A 23892-nucleotide genomic window follows, 5' to 3' on the forward strand; every position below is an offset into this window, starting at 1 on the left:
ACAGAGTTTCTGAACGGTTAGTTGATGAGTTTGTGCAGCGGATGTGGAGTTATCATTCTGTCATGATAATCTATTAATCACGTTCCCGGGGGCGGGGTTTATGCAAATTCTAGGGTTAGTGATGTCACTAACCCGGCAGAAGCTCGTGTAGTTCTACCAGCCGTTTGTTGTAGTCCTTAAAAAGTGATTTCTGTAAGAGTAAATCTCTCCGTTTGCTCTGAGCGTGGAGTCGTAACTGTGCTGATGTTGTCTACGCTCAAACTGCAACATCACACACTCACTACAGCTAGACAAGTGAAATCACAATCAACCGCCCCTTTAAAAAAAAAGTTTCTGCCTTAAATTTAAGTACAATCAACTTGGATGTTTAAGTCATTTCAAACTTAAATTACATTAAACTGACTTTAAAAAATGAGTTGAGTCTTGTATAACTAAATAAAAAAGTTGAAAACTGCTTAACTTCTTTTGATGAGTTAAAGCAATGTAAAAATATATGTTTTCATATCTTATCGCTCGTATAATTTGTACAGTGTGGCTTTTATCGGATCATCTCTAGTGCTTAGTTATTTGTTTTTTGAGATATTTGCAGAGATATTGTTGAGTTTGCGAGCGGAGATCACGGGTCAGGAAGAACAACAGCTCAGACACACATTGTTGTTTTATCCAGAGAACTGGTGTTTATAAAGCTGGATTCATCCCACCATTCATATGTTAATCAGCCTGATTATTTGCATACCGCCTCTACAATTATAAAGCTGATGCGGGGCTTCTGGGAAACGTATGCTGGAGGAATGCCTTTGTGTGACGCTCAGCTCTACTCTGATATTAACACTGGGAGTAAGAGGATGTTATAGTCTGTGACGGTGTGTGTGTGTCTGTGTGTGTCTGTGTGTGTGTCTGTGTGTGTGTGTCTGTGTGTGTCTGTGTGTGTCTGTGTGTGTGTGTGTGTGTGTGTGTGTGTGTGTGTGTGTGTGTGTGTGTGTGTGTGTGTGTGTGTGTGTGTGTGTGTGTGTGTGTGTGTGTGTGTGTGTCTGTGTGTGTGTGACTGTGTGTGTGTGTCTGTGTCTGTCTGTGTGTGTGTGTGTGTGTGTGTGTGTGTCTGTGTGTGTGTGTGTCTGTGTGTGTGTGTGTGTGTGTGTGTGTGTGTGTGTGTGTGTGTGTGTGTGTGTGTGTGTGTGTGTGTGTGAGTGTGAGTGTGTGTGTGTGTGTGTGTGTCATGATGCCGCAGTTACAGCTTCATTCACACAGTTTTACAGTGTTTTCCCATGTGAACGTGTGCTAAATGAACACAGATCTCCTCTATTGTGTCGTATATCGGGTGAAACGCTTCTGGAACAAGAGCAAATGTGGGCGGGGCTTGCCTGTGTCCGTGGGGAACTGATTGGATGGTTGTGGTTTGCTATTGGCTGATCTCCTGTGAGTGACAGGTTATAGCCCCGCCCACATCATCAGAGAAGAGAAGAGATGCTGCACGAGGAAGTTATTCTCATTCAGCATTATTAAACAATAATGATGGTGTGCACCGATTAATCATTTACAATAAACACTGTAATATTCCATTGGAAAACCAAGAATTATAGTGACTTTAAATGCAAAAAATGATTTCCCTGATAAACCCTCATGATTGTGCGTGTTGTGCGTGTTGTATAGCTCTGTGTGTGTGTGTGTGTGTGTGTGTGTGTGTGTGTGTGTGTGTGTGTGTGTGTGTGTGTGTGTGTGTGTGTGTGTGTGTGTGTGTGTGTGTGTGTGAAGAATTACACACATTTAAATTCTTTATTTGAATTAAAAGATAAGCATATATCATGGCATAATTCAAATTTGACAAAAAAAGTGTACAACAGCAGCCAACAATATCTCAGTCCATTATGCACATTAAGGGTAAAGGTGGCACCTACGCCTCCATATGTAGAGGCTACCAATTACAGCTGACACAGAGCAATATCTTGTCAGTTTTTTGGCCTTGTTCTTATGTAGTCCGCAAATCTGCAGGCCTCTTACACACAACTTGTGCACATGGCCTAAACTACCGAAAATGAGGGCAATAACTTTACAAGAATAGCCAAAGTTATTGAAGACATTGTACCATGGTTGATATTTCAACAGTTTTGAAGCATGGCAGGTGTCCATGTAAGCATCAAAAGAGCAACCAATTTCTATTATTGTAACCGCTTTGGTGTGTTCATTAATTACAACTATATCAGGTGTATTTGGAAAGTGATTTATAGCAGTTTCCAATGTAGTGCACTGTTCGTGTGGAGGTGAGAACCAGTCTATCTTGATCTTTTCGTTAAAATGGATTGTGGTGAAATTGACATTGTCTCTGAGCTCCTTCACTAAGAGTGCAACGATACGGTCGTGTACAGTCCTTTGTAGGCAGGGCAGCCATTAAGGATGTGCGCGATTGTCTCTCTTTGCCGGCTGTGGTGTTGCAGGCAAAACGGTTCGTGTGCAGATGGAAACCATGTTGCTAAGTTGAACTTTGTTGGTAGTACCTGAAGACGTGCTTTAATTGTAAATCTGTGGATGTCATCTTGTAGGGCTGTGTTTTTCAGAACTGTGTGTGACACGTTATGGTCAGCACAGGGCAGGCAGGCCAGTTGTCCTTGTAGGCGTAGGCCTGTCCAGTGTTGTATCATACGCAAATGGAAGTGATCGATTATTGTCCTTCTAGTATTTTGAGTGTCAAGGAGTTGAATGTTGTCGCCAGTTATGATGGTTCCTTCTGCCGTGATGGTTGAGTCCGTGACAATGTTCTTTTTAACTTCCACAGACTGTCCTGCTATGTTCCTCCAGCGCAGTTGGATGTTTGGACGCGGTTGCAGAGGTCATTCAGGTCCAGGGCCGTCCATAAGGGGGGATAAAGGGGAACGTTTTCTGGGGCCTAGCCGCAAGGGGGGGCCCATGCAGTCCAGGAATAATTATGTTCATCCTAAATATAAGCAAAGGTTACCATATTTTATTTTTAACCAAAATAGCACCATTTATTGTTGAAAGTGAGAAAAAAAATGCATTTTATTTAATGTTGCTTGAGTAAAATGTAGCCTGTGTCATAATGAAACACCCCTCTCCTGAAAATGGTCTGAGTAGGCTATTTTGTTGTACGTAAGTCAAAACGCCAGTGCTTCGCGCCAGTTCGCGGTCAGCAGCGCGAGTGAGCGACACACGATGGAGTGCGCGAATTGACGCGGTAAGACCATAGACAGTAAAAGAAAAAGTAAGACCTATTGCTCACCACCTCCCCAGTGTGATTGAAGCAATTGATTGCCTAAAATCGTCCTGTAAATTATCTAATGAGGCCTTATCAGATGCGCGAGGACTGAGAGAATTTCATGTCATTTACAGCAGTTGTCATGTGCACTGTCCGGCTCATTTCTGTGGTCGGGCCTGTTCAGGTCCAGCCAGTCCGAGCGCACGCCAAAGCCTGGTGTGTTGGTGTCCAATTTTCCATTGGGTTTTCTTCTAAACCCAAGGAAGCTGGCGTCATCTGATGTAGAGAGAGGAACCTTGCGTTTCCCCAGATGTAGTAGAAGTGAGGCTCGGGCGAGCTCACGCACGGCTGCGTCATCATTGTTTAACATCCTTAACAGGTTGCTTATTCTGGCGGCAACATACACCCACTCTATGTGAGGGACGCCCAGCCCTCCCTCTCTAGACCTGTGAAACAGGACATCTCTTGTCGAGTGTGTATTTAGTCCTATCCAGCGTCTTACCAGGCCTACAGTCTTATTATTCAGCTCATTTAACCCTCTGGGGTCTGAGGTGTTTTTGGGGCCATTTGGATGTTCTGTGATGCCCTTACATTTGTGCTTTTTTCAGTTATTTATAAACATGTTAATGGCAAAGGTGTAAATTCACTCTATATAGCACAAACAGGGCTACCATAATCTGTGAGCAACTTGTATGTACATTGTTTGTATTTTTAAGAGAATATTGTTTATGCGTGGTTATTGAAAAAAATTAAAATGAAAGCTGCTGAAATAAGACCACAAAACAAATACTAAATATGTGTCCACAAGACTTTTGACAAATGGATGTTGACGCTTCGAGTTCTGGCTTCAAAATGATCTGAAAATCATCCTTCCTAATCATTCACATAAACCAATAGATTGTTTTAAATTGTGAAAAACATTTTTTTGTTTGCCAAGGCAATATGCAGATGGGCGGAACGGCCCAACCCCTATCATGAATATTAAGTGGTTCTCAGACAGTGACCCTACATAATAATGAGCCTTTCATTCAGGGGTGTCACACAAGAAATAATGCAAGGACAATATATATATATATATATATATATTGTCATTGCATTCTTTCTTGTATATATATAGCCTAAATATATATATATATATATATATATATATATATATATATACACACACACACACACACACATATATATATATATATATATATATATATATACAAACAATCAAAATATAAATGAAAGCCAAAAGCACATTTTTAGTCATACCTGGAAACAAATTCTAGTCAAATGCTATATGGGCCATTCTACAGAATCTTGAAAAGAAAATAGTCTTTTTCCATAAATGTCTTATAAAGTATTATTTTTTAAAGTAGACCAATACAATAAAAATAAACCAGTCGCATTTCAAAGTCGTTCGCGAAATGACCGCCAGGTGGCGCAAAGGGACATTTATCAAAACGTAAGTGGGGCTAATGTCAATTAACAGTAAGGATGAAATTCTACAAGTTATGGTAATTTGCAAATAAGCCTACAACAAACATTTATTTTTAAACAAATATTTTTAAATATGCAACATGCACGTTTAAACAACAAACAATACAATCTGAACCAGCGCTTCTGCTCCTGTATTGAGACATGCAGCGCGTTGCAGTTACGATCCGGGTTCCAGTGGCCTTAATACATTCACGGCTTTTTAAAATGTCACAAAGCGTTTTGAGATGGTTTTGAATGAAATATTGAAGTTTATAATTAGGGTATTTTGGCACACCACGCCGAGTGGCTATGCATTATTCTAAAATCTGGCTTTATTCTGGCATGTTGAATTAGAGTTTGACAAACGCGGCGGCGCGTTCATTTGAATTTATTTTTCTCATAACAGCTAAAAGAACTTACTGCGTAATTGTTGGTCATACAGATAAGATATCATCTTTTAAAACTGTAAAAGGTCTACTTTTATTCATGTAGGCTAAAGTAGGCCTACACTCACAGGCTAACGACAAAACGTTTTCTCGCTCATGACAAACAAACGTTTGGGCATTTCTCAGTGAGAAAATTCATAGCCGAGTGGTAGAACTTACGGTTCGATCATCAAGATGACACGGGTTCAAATCCCGAACAAACATGGTCTATTGTAAATTTTATATTTATTAATGCAGAGAGATTTGTGTAGCTCTAAAACTCTGGTACACCATACAGTTTTTTGCTTATATTTATAAAATAAAATTACCATGCATTTCCATTTTACACTAAGGAACAATAGTATCCAACAGAACGACTTTGCATCTGTACCAATCGTATGAGGCCAATCGTAATTTCAAAAGCAGTTCTGTAAAAAAAGTAATTTTATATATATAGCCAATATATATATATATATATTTTATTAGGCCTATTATTATTATTTTTTTTGATTCCCTACAACCTAGAGTTTTTAAAAACATGGTTTTAAGTAAAGTGTGATTTGCCAGGGGGACGGGGATTTCCTTCTGGTCTAAACATCCCTGCTTCTGCTGAATTATTTGAATCCCCACACCCCTCCCTCCACAGCTAATCAATGCTATAGGCTACTTCACCAATAGACCATATCAAATATAAAATAGAGATATGCAACAGAACAAGCACGTTTAAACAACGATAAACAATAAAATCAAAACCAGCGTTTCAGTTGTCCATAGTTCAAGTGGCCTTAATGCATGCACGGCTTTTCAAAATTTCACAAAGCGTTTTGAGATTATTTTGAATGAAATATTGAAGTTTATAATTAAGTGTTTTGGCAGACCACGCCGAGTGGCCCTATGCATTTTTCTAAAATCGGGTTTTATTCGAACTTTTGCTAACGACAAAAGTTTATCTGTCGTCTCTGTCTCCGGGAACTGCGCGTCACAAAAATGAACCGAAAGCCACTTCAGCTCAGTCACTATAAGAAATCGGCTCTGTCTAATGCCTTTAAATGTCTAAATATTCAGGCTAATAAATGTTATCTGATTATGTAATCCATATGAAAACGAGAGGTACAGAGGATCTACTCAAACATGTAGCCTATGTAAGCACTTCCCAATGAGAAAATGACAAGGGTGAAAATCTCGCTCTAATGAAATGTAGCAGGCTAAATCGCCCTGAATTAAAATGTAAAAACAGATCAAATAATGTATTTGTCGAAATGTTGCGATATTGTTTCATTTAAGTTCATAATTATTCTATAGGCCTACATGTTATTTAATTTAGCAGCATTACCACGAAGCACCGTGGTTCGATATTTATTTGAATAATAAAAAAAATAATAAAAACTTAATTCACAAATTGCATGCCTGGTTGAAAGGATCCAAAGATCCCTGTAGAATTTAATATTAAGTTGAACATTTTGTTCATGACAACAAATGAACATGCGTTTTTTCAGATTATATTTAGTTTTGCTTGGAAAAAGCTGGCCCAAACCAGTTTTATTTCATCAATTATTGAAATAATGAAATATTTAGTAATAAACTTTTATGACAGAAATTTCACTAGGCTACATGTAACTTAAATCATTTAATTCCTTCATTATCAACACTGTCTAGAATAGCGATTTAAGTGTGAATTACGACTTCTCTTTGTGTTAAATCAGCCTCAGACTCCGATAGCCTGTGGGGGGTTGGGGGACAGTTCAGTGCTGTGCGCGCAGGACAATAGGCCTAGGTGTTAATGTTCCTCTTTCATATGGAGAGCGAGGGAGACTAAATAAACTTGTTAAAAAGAGATTCAGCGCGAGAGAGGCAAAGAAAAACGCATGTTTTAATTTAATTATGTTGCTTTGGACAATTTTCGTTTTGTAGGCCTACTGTTTTAATTGTTTAATGTCATTTATTTGGCAATACAAATTTAAAATGTCGCAAGAATAATATTAGCCTAGTGTTTCTTATTTTGCATCGCAAAAGAAATAAACTCTAAACCCGATGCAACCCTGTTTTAAATAAAAAAAAACACTTTATTTAAACCTTGAAATGTTCGAACTTGGTTTCAAACTTAAGTAATTTTAGTGTTCTTTTACATTACACAATAATTTAGCAGACTAAAGACGAGCTTCTTCATTTTCATTTTCTGATGCAATCGGCTGACAATCTTCCTTCATCAGTTTGTGTCCTTTGTGCAGCGGCTGCGGTTCTACTGGAATGTAGCAAATTTATGTTGTAATGATAATTAAACAAAACTCTTGACTTTAAATAAGTAAACAGTTATAAACAGTTAGCTATTTAAGCATCAAGAAGGTAAAATATAAACGCTGTTGGCCAACATCGGTTAACAACATGTATGCCACATTGAGATTCGATCTCGGGTCGATTGAAGCTCCCTGAAGCTCGTGTTGATGCGTTGATCACTGAGCCACCGTTTGTACGCTGTTAGAGTTAAAGTCTTATGCTTTTGTAAAGCTTCATTGATGTAGCCTAAATGTTTTTATTGCAATGTTTTATGTTTTCATTATTTATTCAATTTCATTTCAGTATTTCAGCCTAATTTCAGTATTGTGGTAATGAATTATTTTAACTACGTTTCACTTGTTGAATTCATCTGCTACCAGCTTTCAATCGCTCTGAATGAGCAGCAGATTACGCATTAGAGAGAATAAACGAACACTTTTCAGAGTCTATGATTGTAGCGCCTCTTAGCGGTAAAAGGTAGCAAATACACCCCACATTTTACCGCCGCGGTGGAACAGCTGATGTGGGCGTTGTCATGGCTTTCCTCTACATTTGCGTTTGAATAGCGCGCGTTCTCCGTGGGCGTGTCAGATTAACGCGTAATGAAGTGTAATGAGCTGGGGAAAAAAATTCTGACAGCACTCTCTTTTCATACAGATTACATAAACTGAGAATATTTGTTTTTTATATAAATTACTTCATTGAAAAGAAGAGAATTCAAGCTTCATAAAGAAAAATCTCTCGTGCCTGTGTGACAAGTATTTGCAGAGTTAGAGTTAATTTTTCGGACGCGTTTCAGAATGGACTGCACTGACAGAGAGAAGGCAAAACTCGCATCATGTTTATTTTTCTTCATTTGACAAAAAGCACAACACTTTGTTTTTATTGTGAGTATACAGAAAAATAATATACACTAAACAGGATCGACTGATGTATAACACTTACATGTAAGATTAAAATCAACAGAGTATTTTGAGTCTCTTTTGCACTGATAAGAAAAAAAGTCTGCCTATCGCGCCGGCGCGATAGCCGACCCCAGGGGGTTAAGGTGCATTTAGGGATATGTATGTTTGCAAAGAGATGCTGTATTTTGGAAAGGGGAATCTCTCTTATGGCCTGTAGTTTCATTGTAACAGGGAGGGGGGATGAATCCACCATGTCCAGCCTTGTGCAGTATTCACTGCTAAGTTCACGTATTTGCTCTTCCCATTCGCCCGCGATGTTGAACCGGTGTCCAAGATAGCAGTAGGTTTCATGGCGGGCATACACTTTAATTTCATTGCCCATGATGGAAAAGGAGGGTTGCTTATCTTTCTTGGCTTGATACCACCTGTTTCCTCCACTGCGTCTCTCATAAAACACAGCGCACTTGGTGTTTTTCACCTCTAGTCTGGACCATCGCAAGAATTTATCAGTATGGGAGAGCATGGTTTTTATCACTTTCTCATCCCTGGATGACACCTGGACGTCATCTGCATAGGCCTGGACAGGGTTTGGCGATCTGATGTGCAAGGGGGAGCAGAGCCACTGGTAAAGGGCTAGAATAAAGTTTACTGCACTCCATGGGCAGCCTGTCTTGATGCCAGTTCTTAGTTGGATTGGGCTAGTCAGTTGGTCTCCACAGATCACCTGGATAAAGGAGTTTCTGTAGATATCCTTAATCATATTGATATAAGGTTTGGGTAGGTTAATTTCGTCTAAGGCTTTAATCATAACGCCATGCGGCAATGAGCCGAATGCATCACGGAAGTCTAGAAAGACTGCATAAAACTTGGTGGATTCATGCTTAAAATCATCGATTGCTGTTTTCAAGCAGAAAACATGCTCATTCATGCCTTGACGATTAATATAGGCTTTTTGTTTTTCCGACAATATGTTCGTTTCGCAGAGCCATGGCAGGATGCGATTCAGAATACATTTCATAAGAACTTTGTAGATTGTAGGGAGTAAAGAGATATCTCTCCATGTTGCTGGGTTATCAGGTATATTGTCTTTTTTCGGAATTCTGTGAATAAGGGCTCCTTTCCACGAGTTTGGTATTTTCTCGTTGGCCAGACAGACATTAAATATTTGCGTTAGTGCGATACATGTCCATTGTTTTGTGGATTTAAGTGTTTCATACGTAACGCCATCGGATCCACACGCCTTGTTGTTCGGTAGGCTTTCAATCACCCTTAAAACCTCCTGAGATGTAAACAGCGAGGTATTCGGTGTTTCGGTAGGGGGATTTAACTCTAGCGCATCTAGTCAGGGGGGCGTGGCGAGACGTTCACCGGTGGCGTCTACTTGGTTTTTATCGCAATAATAGTTATAAAGTCGCTCTATATCATTCGTGCCTGACAGGGGTTCTATGAAAGTGCTATTATTAAGAATGACTCTAATAGCTTTAGTCTTGTTGTTATTCCAGAGATAAGCAATTTCATCGCGGCTCACCTTTCTGAGGGGTCTTTTCTGCTGCGTCCTCGCTGTTCTGCTGAGCGCTGGTTGAATGACCTCGCGCGTAAAACGGAATTGTTTCTCTATCCATTCTGTCAGAGCCTCCGATGTTCTGTCTGTTGGAGGCTTGTTAGTGTTCGGGAGTTTGTTGAGAATCCTCACTGTGTATTTGAGAAAAGGTATTCCGTAAGGTCTGCCGTTTCGATGATGCGCAGAAAACGTGCCATTTTTATGATATATTCCATTTAAGATCGCCATGACTTTATTCCACTGTGCCGGATCTGTTCCAGTAAATGTTATCCTCCGTCTATCGTCGATCAGCTTCGTGTCCAGGATTTTTCGGAAAGCTCTTTCTTCTGCTTCAAACCGCAACCATTCCTCATCGGAAAGACGCTGGATGTAGCCGCCGAACTCTCTCGGGTTGTCTATTCCTTCTACCAGGTGAGACGCCGGGTCGTAGGTGCGCCATTGTTGTATGTAAATTTTGCCAGATTTGCGGGCTTCTTTCAAGGTCCCCTTCAGAGTTGTTATTAAGCAAATTATGTAGAGTATCCTTAGCTGCATATTAAACATCTTTTTTTCTGCATTTTCGGCGGCAGTTACGACGGGTGAGATGTTTTTTAGTGATTGCTGTGGGCCAGCGTCGCCATTATGACACACACGCTTCATACACACACACACATACACACACACACACACATACACATACATACACACACACATACATACACACACACACACACACACACATACATACACACACACACATACATACACACACACATACATACACACACACACACACACACACACATACACACACACACACACACACATACACATACATACACACTGTAGCGGCAAAAACATTGTTGGGTTTTTCCTGTAACCCCCTGTTAATGTTTCCAACCACCTGGAGAATGCGAGTACCGGGTCAGACTCACAGCCCGAATCCAAGAAAATCCAAGAGTGTTGTTGCTTGAATGATTGTGGATATTTATTGCAAATAAATATAAAGTACAAAACAAAAACTGAGAACTGGTTTAAATGTCTTTAAGCATTCCTTTGTTGCGCTTGGCGTTCAGCTTTCTCACACAGGCCAAGCTTCAGAAGCACAGATCCAGGCCGAGGTCAAAGACTGTATCAGCTGGCACGCCTTCTCCTTCTCTCATGCGCTACACACTCCAACTTATAGGATAGCGCCCTCTCTGGCTGTAGAAGGTGTACCACTCAAATGCAATAGAAAAAACAATTATAAGTAAATTATGAAACCAAAAATAAAACTCAAATGCGGCTCCTACACACCGGCCCCTAATTGTTCTCTATAGAATCAATTATTCAAAATAAATAAAATAAAAAAGGAGCCAGAAATCAAATAATCTCTTAATATTTTTTAGAAATATATGTATATATGTATACATTACATCCCTTATTGGTGATCTTTAAGGACCACCGGACACTCTTCATTTTCCAGAATTCGGCACAGTTTGGTAATGGGTCTATCAAGGATTGAAGTCTGTGTCTGGAGCTTCACGGATCGGACCAGCCCCTTTTGATCAGGCTTGGTCTCTAGAACTCTTCCTAATGGCCATGACCCTCTAGGAGCAGTGGGGTCAACCACCAGAACAAGATCTCCAACATTCAGGTTCTTCTTCACTACAGTCCATTTTTGCCTTTCCTGGAGTAGAAGAAGATATTCTTTGGTCCATCTATGCCAGAAGAGGTCTGCCATTTACTGGACCTGTTTCCAGCGGCGTCTAGCATAAAGGTCTGATTTCAGAAAGATTCCAGGAGGCATAATGGGCTGAGTTTTCAGCAGGAGAAGGTGGTTTGGGGTCAGCGGTTCTAGGTCGTATGGGTCTGAGGACACTGTGGAGAGAGGACGGTTGTTTAGAATAGCCTCTACTTCACAGAATAGAGTTTGAAGACCCTCGTCATCGATGGACTGTTGATGGAGTGTGGAGTACAGTACATAACGAACAGATCTTATAAGCCTTTCCCAGACTCCACCATGGTGCGATGCAGCTGGTGGATTGAAACTCCACTCGATTCCATCAGGGAGCAGAGCATCCTGGATCTTCAACTTGTCCAGTGTCATCAGAGCTTTCTTGAGCTCCCCTTGAGCACCCACCAAGTTCGTTCCATTGTCAGATCTGATGTGCTTAATCTGCCCCCTTCTGCAAACAAATCTCCTCAAAGCGTGAATGCATGAGTCAGTGTCTAATGAGAAAGCTACTTCCAAATGAACAGCTCTGCTAGACATACATGTAAACAGAACTCCATACCTTTTGATGGTGCTTCTTCCTCGCCTCACTTCAATCGGGCCAAAATAGTCCAATCCGACATTGGTAAAGGGAGGGAGGTCAGGTAGGATTCTTTCCAGGGGCAAATCTGCCATTTTTTGCTCACCTGCTTTGCCCTTCACACGTCGACACATGACACATCTTGAGAGCACCTTTCTTGCTAAGGAGTTGGCTTTAATAATCCAATACTTCTTACGGAGCTCTGAGAGCATGTGGTTCCTGCCACTGTGACCACAGCGTTCATGAATGTGTCTTAAAAGAAGAATTGAAATGTGTTAATCTTTGGGCAAGATACAGGGATGTTTAGTTTCATCAGGCATGGCAGATTTATGCATCCGGCCACCTACTCTTAAGATGCCTTCATCTAGCACAGGATCAAGCCTACAGATCCTGCTGCTTCTTTTCACTTTAGGTGGGGTCATTTGCAGTGTTTTAATTTCATCTGGGAACGCTTGCCTCTGAACATAAGAGATAACTGACCTTTCTGCCTGTAAGAGATCTTCCACTGTGAGGAGCTGTCCATCGGGTTTGATCTTGAAAACCTCAAGTTTTGGGCTCCCCTTTTTGCTGTGGGAGCGGGTAGTGACTTGACAGGATGGGAAGCCCTTTTGTTTTTTGATTCTCAGTATCAAGGCCTTTTTCAGTTTGATGTACCATGCCGCTGCTTTAATTAGCCTAATCCAATTTGAAAAGTATGAAATAAGCTGGTTTGTGGGTGTTTCAGTGTTTACCACTGTTGTAAACACAGTAGTGTTTCTCCTGACCTCTGGATCATCCTGTAACACTGAGCCCAATGCCTCCACCTCTAACCAACTTTCCTCAGGTTTCCATAGGAACTCTGGACCATGTATCCATCTCCTTTGTTCCATGAATTTACCTGCACTTAATCCTCTCGAGGAATCATCCGCTGGATTGTCTTGACTTCTTGTGTATCTCCATTGGGAACGCTCCGAGTTATCCCGAATCAGCGAGACCCTGTTGGCTACATATGTTTTAAATCTTGCAGTGTCACTTCTAATGTACTTAAGTACGGTTTGGCTGTCAGTCCAGAAAACGGAGGGCTTTAAGGGTAGATGTAGTTCTCTCCTTAGCATTTTGTCCACTTTTACCAACAATGCTGCAGCGGCCAGCTCCAGACGTGGTACTGTGATGTTCTTTAAAGGTAGGACTCTGGACTTTCCCATGAGAAAAGTGACATGTATACTGTCCTGTTCATTAGCTTGTCTAATGTAGCTCACTGAGCCATAGCCATTCTCACTGGCGTCAGCAAAGTGGTGTAGTTCTGCGCACTTTGCTGTTCCATAGCCTTTTGGTTTCAAACAACGTGCAACACTGAAGCTTTTTATTCTCTCTAAACTGTTTGTCCATCCTTCCCACCTGTCTACTACAGCTTGGGGCAAAGGTTCGTCCCATCCAAAGCCTATCTGGCAGAGCTCCTGTAGCAACTGCTTGGCTGGGAGAATGAGAGGAGCAAGAAAACCGAGGGGATCAAAAATGGAACTTACAACAGAAAGTATGCCTCTGCGGGTATGTGGCTTCTGGCTTACATTGATGTTAAACTGGAAATGGTCAGAGTCCACACACCACTGCAATCCCAGGGCTCTTTCCATTGGTAGGCTGTCTTTGTCAAGATCCAGTGTTTTGATGTCTTTTGCCCATTTTTCTTTTGGAATGGATGCTAGAACTACCCGATTATTGCTGACCCATTGAGTCAGCTGGAATCCACCTTTGTAGCATAGTGCAGTGAGGTCTTTTACTAGCTGGATGGCTTCAGACTCTTCAACCACGGATTTGACACAATCATCCACATAAAAGTTGTGCCGGATAGTTTCAGCTACATGAAGGGGAAAACAGCTTTCATTGTCATCAGCAGTTTTTTGTAATGCAAAACTTGCACAACTTGGGGAGGACACTGCACCAAATATGTGCACAAGCATACGGTATTCCTTTGGGTTTTGACTGGTGTCACCCAATGGCCACCACAGAAAGCGCAAGTAGTCCACACCTGATTTCTCTACTCCCACCTGATGGAACATTGACTTAACGTCAGCCATAATTCCAATGGGTTCCTTACGGAATCTCCAAATGACTCCGACAAGAGAATTAGTCAGATCAGGACCCTGTAGTAGCTCTGTGTTGAGGGATACACCTCTGTAAGTAGCTGCACAATCAAACACCACTCTAAGTTTCTTCTTTTTGGGGTGATATACTCCGTGATGTGGTATGTACCATACCTTTCCAGGTGCCTGTGTGAGTTCTTCCTCTGGGACCTCCTCTGCATAATGATTTTCAAAGATGTCATTGATAAAGGCAACATATTCTTGCTTGTATTGCTCATCTTTTTTCATTTTCCTTTTCAGAGTTTGGAGGCGCTGTTCTGCAACTTGGCGATTGTTAGGCATGCAGACAACAGTTTTCCTAAAAGGCAACTTCAAATAGTAATGTCCATCTTGTAAGACTGCCTCATTGGCTATCTCTACAAACCTTCTGTCCTCAACTGACATTTCGGTCTTCTCCTCAGATGCTACCTCACTGAATTCCTGATTATACTGTGAGATCAGAAGTTGTTCTAGATTTGTAACGGATATCCTATTCACCGTCACATTCTCTGCACTGCCATCAGCACTTCTCAGTGGCCCGTTTACAACCCACCCCAATAAGGTTTTAACTGCGTAGGGGCCCCCACCTTGACTATTAACAACCTCCCATGGTTCTATGCACTTTGGAGCATTTGTACCAATCAACAGCTCCACCTTTGAATTAATGCTGGGAAGTTTGACTCGACTTAGATACTTCCATTGTGCTAAGTCTTTCTGCTTGGGAATGCTGTTTGTGGTAACTGGCATTTCCTTTTGAGTGAAGAGATCAGGAAGAGGTAAGAAGTTATTGTTGTCCAGCGCTGAAACTTCAATTTCAGAGACAACATAAGTTGGAACAGTTTTTTCTTGATTCATTGTGCGTAGAAGAATGTGTGTTTTTCTTCCTTTCAGATTGAGCCGAAACATAAGATCCTCGGAGCAGAAAGTGGCTGAGGATCCAGGGTCCAGGAGAGCATACACCTGTAAGACTTGGCTGCCCTTTGCTGCCTTCACCTGAACTGGGACAATGGACAGCACATTCTCTTGGTCTCCGGCCCCTATATGACCACATAATCCTGCTGATGCATTGCCTGTAACATCAGAGGATCTTTCTGCCTTTTTGATAATACTATCTTTGGCCTCAATATGTAGGACACTAGGGTGAGCTTGCTTACATACCTTACAGCTGAGGCGCCTTTTGCAGTCTCTGCTAATATGGCCCGTGGAGAGACATCCAAAGCATATGCCTTTGGTCTTTATAAAACTGAGCTTGTCTCTATGTATTATCTTTAAAAAGTCTTTACACATGTCCAATGTGTGTCTTGAGCTACAGAAGGGGCAAGAAAGATCAAACTTTTGCTTTTGGGCAATAGCTATACTAGTGGCAAAACTACTGCCAGATGACTTTGAGGCCTGTGGTTTGACTGGGGACCTAGCTTTTCCTCTACTAGCTGACTGATCTTGAAGATCACCAAATACTGGATCAGCTGCTATGCGAGCTTGTTCTTCAATAAAGCTGACTAGATCCACAATCCTTACCCTACGACTACGTTGTTCTTGTAGCTCATAAGCCTTGTTACGCCATCTCTCCCGAAGCTTGTATGGTAGCTTGAGCACAATGCTTCTCATATTGGATATTGTTTCCAGCTCCTCCATATATTCCATTTCCTCCATAGCATTGCAGCAGCTCCTAAGGAACATGGCATAATCCTGTAGCGATTTAAAATCCTCAGATTTTATTTGAGACCAGGATAGGGCTTTTTCCAAGTAAGCACAAGAGATCTTGTATTCGTTTCCAAAATTTTCCTTTAGCAACTCCTTTGCTCTCTTGTAGCCTCTATCTTGTGACAAGTACTCACAACTCTTGACTAGCCTTTGTGCTAGACCTCTTGTATATTGAATAAGAAACTGCAATCTATCTTTATTGTTATCGGTTTTGCTTTCAACCATATTTTCAAAGGAGTGAATGAACGACTTGTACTCAAGAACTTGTCCATCAAAGAGTGGAATGCTACCTTGTGGTAGCGTAGACAGAAGTTGCTGTTTCATAAGAATCCTTGTTAATTCACTCTGCTTTTCCAGAATTTTAATCATGTGGCTTTCCTGTGCCGAACTGGGTGTAGGAATTTGCCCTTGAGGTACAGGTACAGTGGACTGATCAGCTGGGAGTGACCTTGCTTGCTGGGGACTGACAGGGGGAATACTGTGAGCTGAGGTCTGCTGTAGTTGTGACCGGATATCCCTGCTAGTTCTGGGCTGCAAGTCAGGTCTGCTGTGATATGTACCTGGGCCTGTTGTTGTAGGAAATTGAACCTGAACACCTGGCCTGGTTTTAACTACTGGAGACGTCCTTTCATGGACATCAAGTGGGCTATCTAGCTTTTCATCCAATGGTACATTTGTCACTGTTGATTTTGTCTTCACTTCATTTGCTTCTGCACCCAACAAAGGCATCTGAACTGTGACATCAGAGTGGGCAGGTTTATTCATTTCTATTTCAGCTTCTTTCAGATAATTAATTTTTGCAGTAGTGGCTTCAATTTCAGAATGCAACTCTAAAGTTTCTCTCTTTTTTCTTAGAATATGCTCCTGCTCCTCAATTGCATGCCTTTCTTGCAGCTTTGCAGCTTTAGCCATTAAAGCTACTCTCTCTGCTTCTGCACTGATGCGCAATGACACAGACGATCCACGTGATCCCAATGATTGCGCATCAGTATCAGTATCACAATCTCCTATTTGGGTGACAGAAGAGGTGGCTTCACCTATGGCTTGGGAACCTGGGTTTTCTATAGCTGAAATCCAATTTTCAAAGTTAGCCATAAAAGCCGTTATCTGTACATATCTAGGCTGATACCATGTTTCGTGGTCTTCTTGATTTGCTTCCTCATCCAACATTTCACTATAGGAGGCATGCACGGCTTTGAACTCTCCAAGAAATTCATTAAACTTAATCATGTTTTTTTTAACTTCATCCAGAAATTCCGGACTAGTCATTAAATCATTCACAATGTTCATTCTCCGTGTTACATGTGACATTTTTCCTCCTCTAGACGAGCGCAATTGCGCGACAGTTTCATTCATGTCTCTTCCAGGAGTTATTTCTTCCTCGTTAGAATCAGCCATTATTCTCAAAAAAAACCTTCCCAAAAATCTCAGAAAGTTTTTATCTTACTTCAATCAATGCAAAAGTTTTCAAAAAATGAAGAAAGCAGTTCGTATTCTTTGCAAAAATCAACATCTCGTTGCATTTCATTTGTTCCAATTTGGCTGTGTTTTCACAACGACAAACTGCTTTTCACCGCTTTTAATTACTTGTCACAGTTCACCAACTCAACAATCCTGCGGTGAGATTGGTTTCCATATTCTTTAAAAATTATAGACTTTGAAAGCACATACCTCAATCAAAGTGTTTCTTTGTTTGGCTTGCCACGCTTAGACCGATGTTTGCTTCGTCTTCCTCACGTAGTTTCAACATAAATCCTTTTTTGATCAATTCACAGCTAGTCTTTGACGAAATGTAGCGGCAAAAACATTGTTGGGTTTTTCCTGTAACCCCCTGTTAATGTTTCCAACCACCTGGAGAATGCGAGTACCGGGTCAGACTCACAGCCCGAATCCAAGAAAATCCAAGAGTGTTGTTGCTTGAATGATTGTGGATATTTATTGCAAATAAATATAAAGTACAAAACAAAAACTGAGAACTGGTTTAAATGTCTTTAAGCATTCCTTTGTTGCGCTTGGCGTTCAGCTTTCTCACACAGGCCAAGCTTCAGTAGCACAGATCCAGGCCGAGGTCAAAGACTGTATCAGCTGGCACGCCTTCTCCTTCTCTCATGCGCTACACACTCCAACTTATAGGATAGCGCCCTCTCTGGCTGTAGAAGGTGTACCACTCAAATGCAATAGAAAAAACAATTATAAGTAAATTATGAAACCAAAAATAAAACTCAAATGCGGCTCCTACACACACACACACACACATACACACACACACACATACATACACACACACACACACATACACACACACTCTCACTCAGTCTGCTATAGGTGGCCTCAGACGTAGTTGTTCATCACAGGTGTGTTTCATTAATCTGAGTTCTGTTGAATTCTACATTTCCAGCGTTTTGAGGCTTAATCAGTGTTTGTTAATGTTTTATTTGTTTTCATTTGCATCACAGACATGTTCCAACACTTAATTCAAATCGTACTTGTTTGCATTTGCGTTTCTGAGGATGTTTGGCGACCGCAGCTGTGTTTGGTGGAGTTAGTTCAGTCTGAGGACAGGGGAACGAACAGCTCAGGGAGTCACATGATCCAGTGAATCAAGCGTATCATTGGACCGGTTAAACATCACATGGTCTGAACACCTGATGACATCATACGCCTCGAGTGGAGAGTTGATTGACAGGTGTGCATCCCAACATCCATGAGAGTGTGAAGAGGAAAGTGTCTGTGGTGCAGATCTCAGTAACCATGGCAACCAGGGGTTCTCTGCTGCCTGAAGCAGCGTTTGCATTGGCAGTGTGTGTGTGTGTGTGTGTGTGTGTGTGTGTGTCTATAAATCCTGCTTCCCAGGGTTTGAGTCAGAGCTGTGTGTGTGTGATGATGATCAGCCAGTAACTCTCTCTCTCTCTCTCTCTCTCTGTCTCTCAGTGTGTCCTGATTGGCTCGAGGGCGGGACTAACGGCTCGAGGGCGGGGCTAAACTCACTCCGAGGCGCCTCATTGGTCACGCGGCGTGATGGACAGGCCGAGCGACGGCCGATTGGCTCTGCTGCTGCTGCTGGGTCACATGATTACGGCGCTGGAGGTTCCTCTGGACCGTACGTATCCCACAATTCCTCATTAACAACCATTGAACCATTGAGAGAATGTGAGTGTGTGTGAGTGTGAGTGAGTGTGTGTGTGTGTGTGTGTGTGTGTGTGTGTGTGTGTGTGTGTGTGTGTGTGTGTGTGTGTGTGTGTGTGTGTGTGTGTGTGTGTGTGTGTGTGTGTGTGTGTGTGTGTGTGTGTGTGTGTGTGTGTGATTGTGTGTGTGTGTGTGTGTGATTGCGTGTGTGTGTGTGTGTGTGTGTGTGTGTGAGTGTGTGTGAGAATGTGTGTGTGTGTGTGTGTGTGTGTGTGTGAGAGAATGTGTGTGTGTGTGTGTGAGTGTGTGAGTGTGTGTGTGATTGCGTGTGTGTGTGTGTGTGTGTGTGTGTGTGTGTGTGTGTGTGTGTGTGTGTGTGTGTGTGTGTGAGAGAATGTGTGTGTGTGTGTGTGTGAGTGTGTGAGTGTGTGTGAGAATGTGCGTGTGTGTGTGTGTGTGTGTGTGAGAGAATGTGTGTGTCACACAGCTTCACTGCAGGATCATGAGGCTCTTCCTCGTGTTCCAGCACACACACATCTAAACACTCTTACATCAAGACACAGTTACTGGAGGAGAACAATCACTGAAGACATTAAGCCTGTTCCAGTTTAGTTCTCGTCCAATTTCAGTGCAGTCAGATATTACGCAATATTACTGCATATTAATTATCTTTCGAATCTACATACCTACAGCTGACAGACAGAGGAGAAACATCTGAGACAAAGCTGAGACATGAAACACTGAAACATGTACTTTCTTTCTTTAACAGTTGTGTCTAATTCTTTATAAGACAGAGCTGTTAAACTAGTACAGTAAACTAATGGTGCGCTGTCAAAATGAAAGTCCCTCGTCAGCCAATCAGAGAAAGCCCTCGCCAGTGTGATGAATCTGATCTGAGATCTGGTGGTCCTCATGTTCTGACGCTCTCTCACGTCTGTCTGTGATTCTCTAGCTAAACTCCTGGAAGGATGTAAGTGTCTCCTCGCTCGGTTTGCTGTGTGTTGAGCTTGTCCTGCGCTGTGGTTGGTTTGCTGCTGATGATGATGATGATGATGATGATGATGATGATGTATTGCTGCAGTGTTTGCATGCTGTGACTGACCAACACCATTCACACACAGCACTGATTTACAGCAAGGAAAGAAGCATTTCAGTGCATGTGATGCAGTAGATTAATGTGTTTCGTATTGTTTTGCATGTCGAGAGATCCTGCTGTGTGTGTGTGTGTGTGTATTCTCTGATTGGCTGTATCTAAGCTAACCCGTGTCATGTGACCCGCAGTGCCGCAGCCGCCCACTATCACCCATCAGTCGCCGAAGGAATATATCGTGGACCCGCGCGAGAACATCGTCATCCACTGCGAGGCCAAAGGGAAGCCGCACCCCGGGTGAGACACTCACACACACACTCCGAGACGAGACTCACACACACTCCGAGATGAGACTCACACACACTCCAAGACGAGATGAGACTCACACACACACTCCAAGACGAGACGAGACGAGACTCACACACACTCTGAGACGAGACGAGAGTCACACACACACTCCGAGACGAGACTCACACACACACTCCGAGACGAGACTCACACACACTCCGAGACGAGACGAGACGAGACTCACACACACTCTGAGACGAGACGAGAGTCACACACACACTCCGAGACGAGACTCACACACACACTCCGAGACAAGACTCACACACACTCCGAGACGAGACGAGAGTCACACACACACTCCGAGACGAGACGAGACGAGACAAGACTCACACACACTCCGAGACGAGACGAGACTCACACACACTCCGAGACGAGACTCACACACACTCCGAGACGAGACGAGACGAGACTCACACACACTCCGAGACGAGACGAGACGAGACTCACACTCCGAGACGAGAGTCACACACACACTCCGAGACGAGACGAGAGTCACACACACACTCCGAGACGAGACTCACACATACTCCGAGACGAGACTCACACACACTCTGAGATGAGACTCACACACACTCCGAGACGAGACTCACACACACTCCGAGACGAGACTCACACACACTCCGAGACGAGACGAGACTCACACACACTCCGAGACGAGACTCACACACACACTCCGAGACAAGACTCACACACACTCCGAGACGAGACGAGAGTCACACACACACTCCGAGACGAGACGAGACGAGACTCACACACACTCCGAGACGAGACTCACACACACTCCGAGACGAGACGAGACGAGACTCACACACACTCCGAGATGAGACGAGACTCACACACACTCCGAGACGAGACTCACACACACTCCGAGACGAGACGAGAGTCACACACACACTCCGAGACGAGACGAGAGTCACACACACACTCCGAGACGAGACTCACACACACTCCGAGATGAGACGAGACGAGACTCACACACACTCCGAGACGAGACGAGACGAGACTCACACACACTCCGAGACGAGACGAGACGAGACTCACACACACTCCGAGACGAGACTCACACACACTCCGAGACGAGACTCACACACACTCCGAGACGAGACGAGACGAGACTCACACACACTCCGAGACGAGACGAGACGAGACTCACACACACTCCGAGACGAGACGAGACGAGACTCACACTCCGAGACGAGAGTCACACACACACTCCGAGACGAGACGAGAGTCACACACACACTCCGAGACGAGACGAGAGTCACACACACACTCCGAGACGAGACGAGAGTCACACACACACTCCGAGACGAGACGAGACTCACACACACTCCGAGACGAGACGAGACTCACACACACTCCGAGACGAGACGAGACTCACACACACTCCGAGACGAGACGAGACGAGACTCACACTCCGAGACGAGAGTCACACACACACTCCGAGACGAGACGAGAGTCACACACACACTCCGAGACGAGACTCACACACACTCCGAGACGAGACGAGACTCACACTCCGAGACGAGACTCACACACACTCCAAGACGAGACTCACACACACTCCGAGACTCCACTTTTATGATGGATTGATGCACTTTTGTATCTAATGTGCTGTAAATGAACTTGCCTTGGTCTGATCGCCCACAGCTTCTCGTGGACGAGGAACGGGACGCATTTCGACATCGATAAAGATCCCAAAGTCACGATGAAGCCTCATTCAGGAACGCTGGTGATCGACATCATCGGCGGAGAGAAGGCCGACGCCTACGAGGGCGTGTATCAGTGCACCGCCCACAACCAGCTCGGCTCCGCCCTCTCCAACCACATCACCATCCGCCAGTCCAGTACGTCAGCTCCACCAATCAGATCACTCGCTCTATCTCATCTCTCACACAGCCTCGTTTAACCCTCTCACTCTCGTTGTTTTGTGTGTCGTAAGACATTTTCAGCGTCATCAGAGATCTGATACTCGGAGGTAAATGGGAATGTTTGGCTGTAATGCATGTGGCGGCCCACTCCTGCAGACTGACCTCATAGTGACCTCATCCGTGTTTAGATCTCTCTCCCGCATCACGTTTCACCTGTCCGTCACGCTCACGCTCGTGTCGAGTCATGTGATCACGGCTGCTTCCTCTTCCTGTAGGATCTCCTCTGTGGTCTAAAGAGAAGTTCAGTCCAATCGTGGCGCAGGAGGGACAGTCGCTGGTCCTGCAGTGCCGCCCCCCCGCCGGCCTGCCGCCGCCCATCGTGTTCTGGATGGACAACAGTAAGTGTCCTCATTAAATCTGTTTTCTGATCGCATGTTAGCTATGAACAATTCATTTTTTTAATGTTATTTAATCAAATGGATCTTCTCCGATCATTTAGTGTGATTAAACTCCGCCCCTTTAAGCTCATGCTCATTTGCATACAGAGCCACGCCCACATCCCAACATCCAATCAATAAACGATGCACAGAATCAAGGCGAGGGCGGGGCAACCTGTCACTCACATGAGATCCACCAATAGCAAAGCACCACTATCCAATCAGTTCCCCACAGACAAAAAAACTCCGCCCCTGCAAGCTCACGCTCATTTGCATAGAGCCATGCCCACATCCCAACATCCAATCAACAAACGATGCACAGAATCAAGGCGAGGGCGGGGCAACCTGTCACTCACATGAGATCCACCAATAGCAAACCACCACTATCCAGTCAGTTCCCCACAGACAAAAAAACTCCGCCCCTGCAAGCTCACGCTCATTTGCATAGAGCCACGCCTACATCCCAACATCCAATTAACAAACGATGTACAGAATCAAGGTGAGGGCGGGGCAACCTGTCACTCACATAGCAAACCGCCACCATCCAATCAATTCATCATGGACACAATCAAGCCCCGCCCACATTTGTTCTTGTTCCAGAAGCGTTTCACTCGACATACGACACAATAGAGGAGAAAAGACTAGCGCAGCTTCCCTTTCTCTCCGACTCTAACCGTGTGTGTGTGTGTGTGTGTGTGTGTGTGTGTGCAGATTTCCAGCGTCTGCCGCAGAGCCGGCGAGTGTCTCAGGGTCTGAACGGAGACCTGTACTTCTCCAACGTCCTGATGGAGGACTCCAGGAACAACTACATCTGCTACGCCCGGTTCCCACACACGCAGACCATCCAGCAGAAGCAGCCCATCACCGTCCACGTCATCGACCGTGAGTCGAGAGCTGTGGGAGGCCGCTTCCCCTAGACATTCCCTCTGAATGAGCACTATTGTAGTTTTGGGTTGGTTTGAGCGTCAATAAAACCCCCGAACATCCATTCGTCACTTTAATGCACTGTCTGCTCTCTGAGCGAAACAAAGAGCTCTTGAGCCGTAAATGCCATCGCCGCAGCTGTGAGAGTATCGCAGCGTGTTCCTGCGGTTGCTTTGCATG

General features: G+C 43.5%; 1 protein-coding gene across 11 annotated transcripts in view; it reads left to right on the plus strand.

The window, feature by feature from the left end:
- Positions 1-23892, plus strand: part of nrcamb (neuronal cell adhesion molecule b) — a 264169-nt gene that overhangs the window by 39960 nt on the left and 200317 nt on the right. For 7 of the 11 annotated variants that reach the window (XM_056235385.1, XM_056235387.1, XM_056235384.1 and 4 more), the window contains 6 exons: positions 18848-19016; positions 19995-20012; positions 20324-20429; positions 22131-22327; positions 22627-22749; positions 23500-23670. In XM_056235385.1, coding sequence (XP_056091360.1) covers positions 18935-19016; positions 19995-20012; positions 20324-20429; positions 22131-22327; positions 22627-22749; positions 23500-23670 — 697 coding nt within the window. In that variant the 5' untranslated portion in view covers positions 18848-18934. The remainder of the gene's footprint in view (positions 1-18847; positions 19017-19994; positions 20013-20323; positions 20430-22130; positions 22328-22626; positions 22750-23499; positions 23671-23892) is intronic. The other 4 variants (XM_056235386.1, XM_056235388.1, XM_056235380.1 and 1 more) reach the window with 1 other exon arrangement.

This window comes from Rhinichthys klamathensis, unplaced genomic scaffold (genome assembly GCF_029890125.1).
Source record: "Rhinichthys klamathensis goyatoka isolate OS25496 unplaced genomic scaffold, OSU_Roscu_1.1 h1tg000421l_1, whole genome shotgun sequence".
Lineage (NCBI taxonomy): Eukaryota > Metazoa > Chordata > Actinopteri > Cypriniformes > Leuciscidae > Rhinichthys > Rhinichthys klamathensis.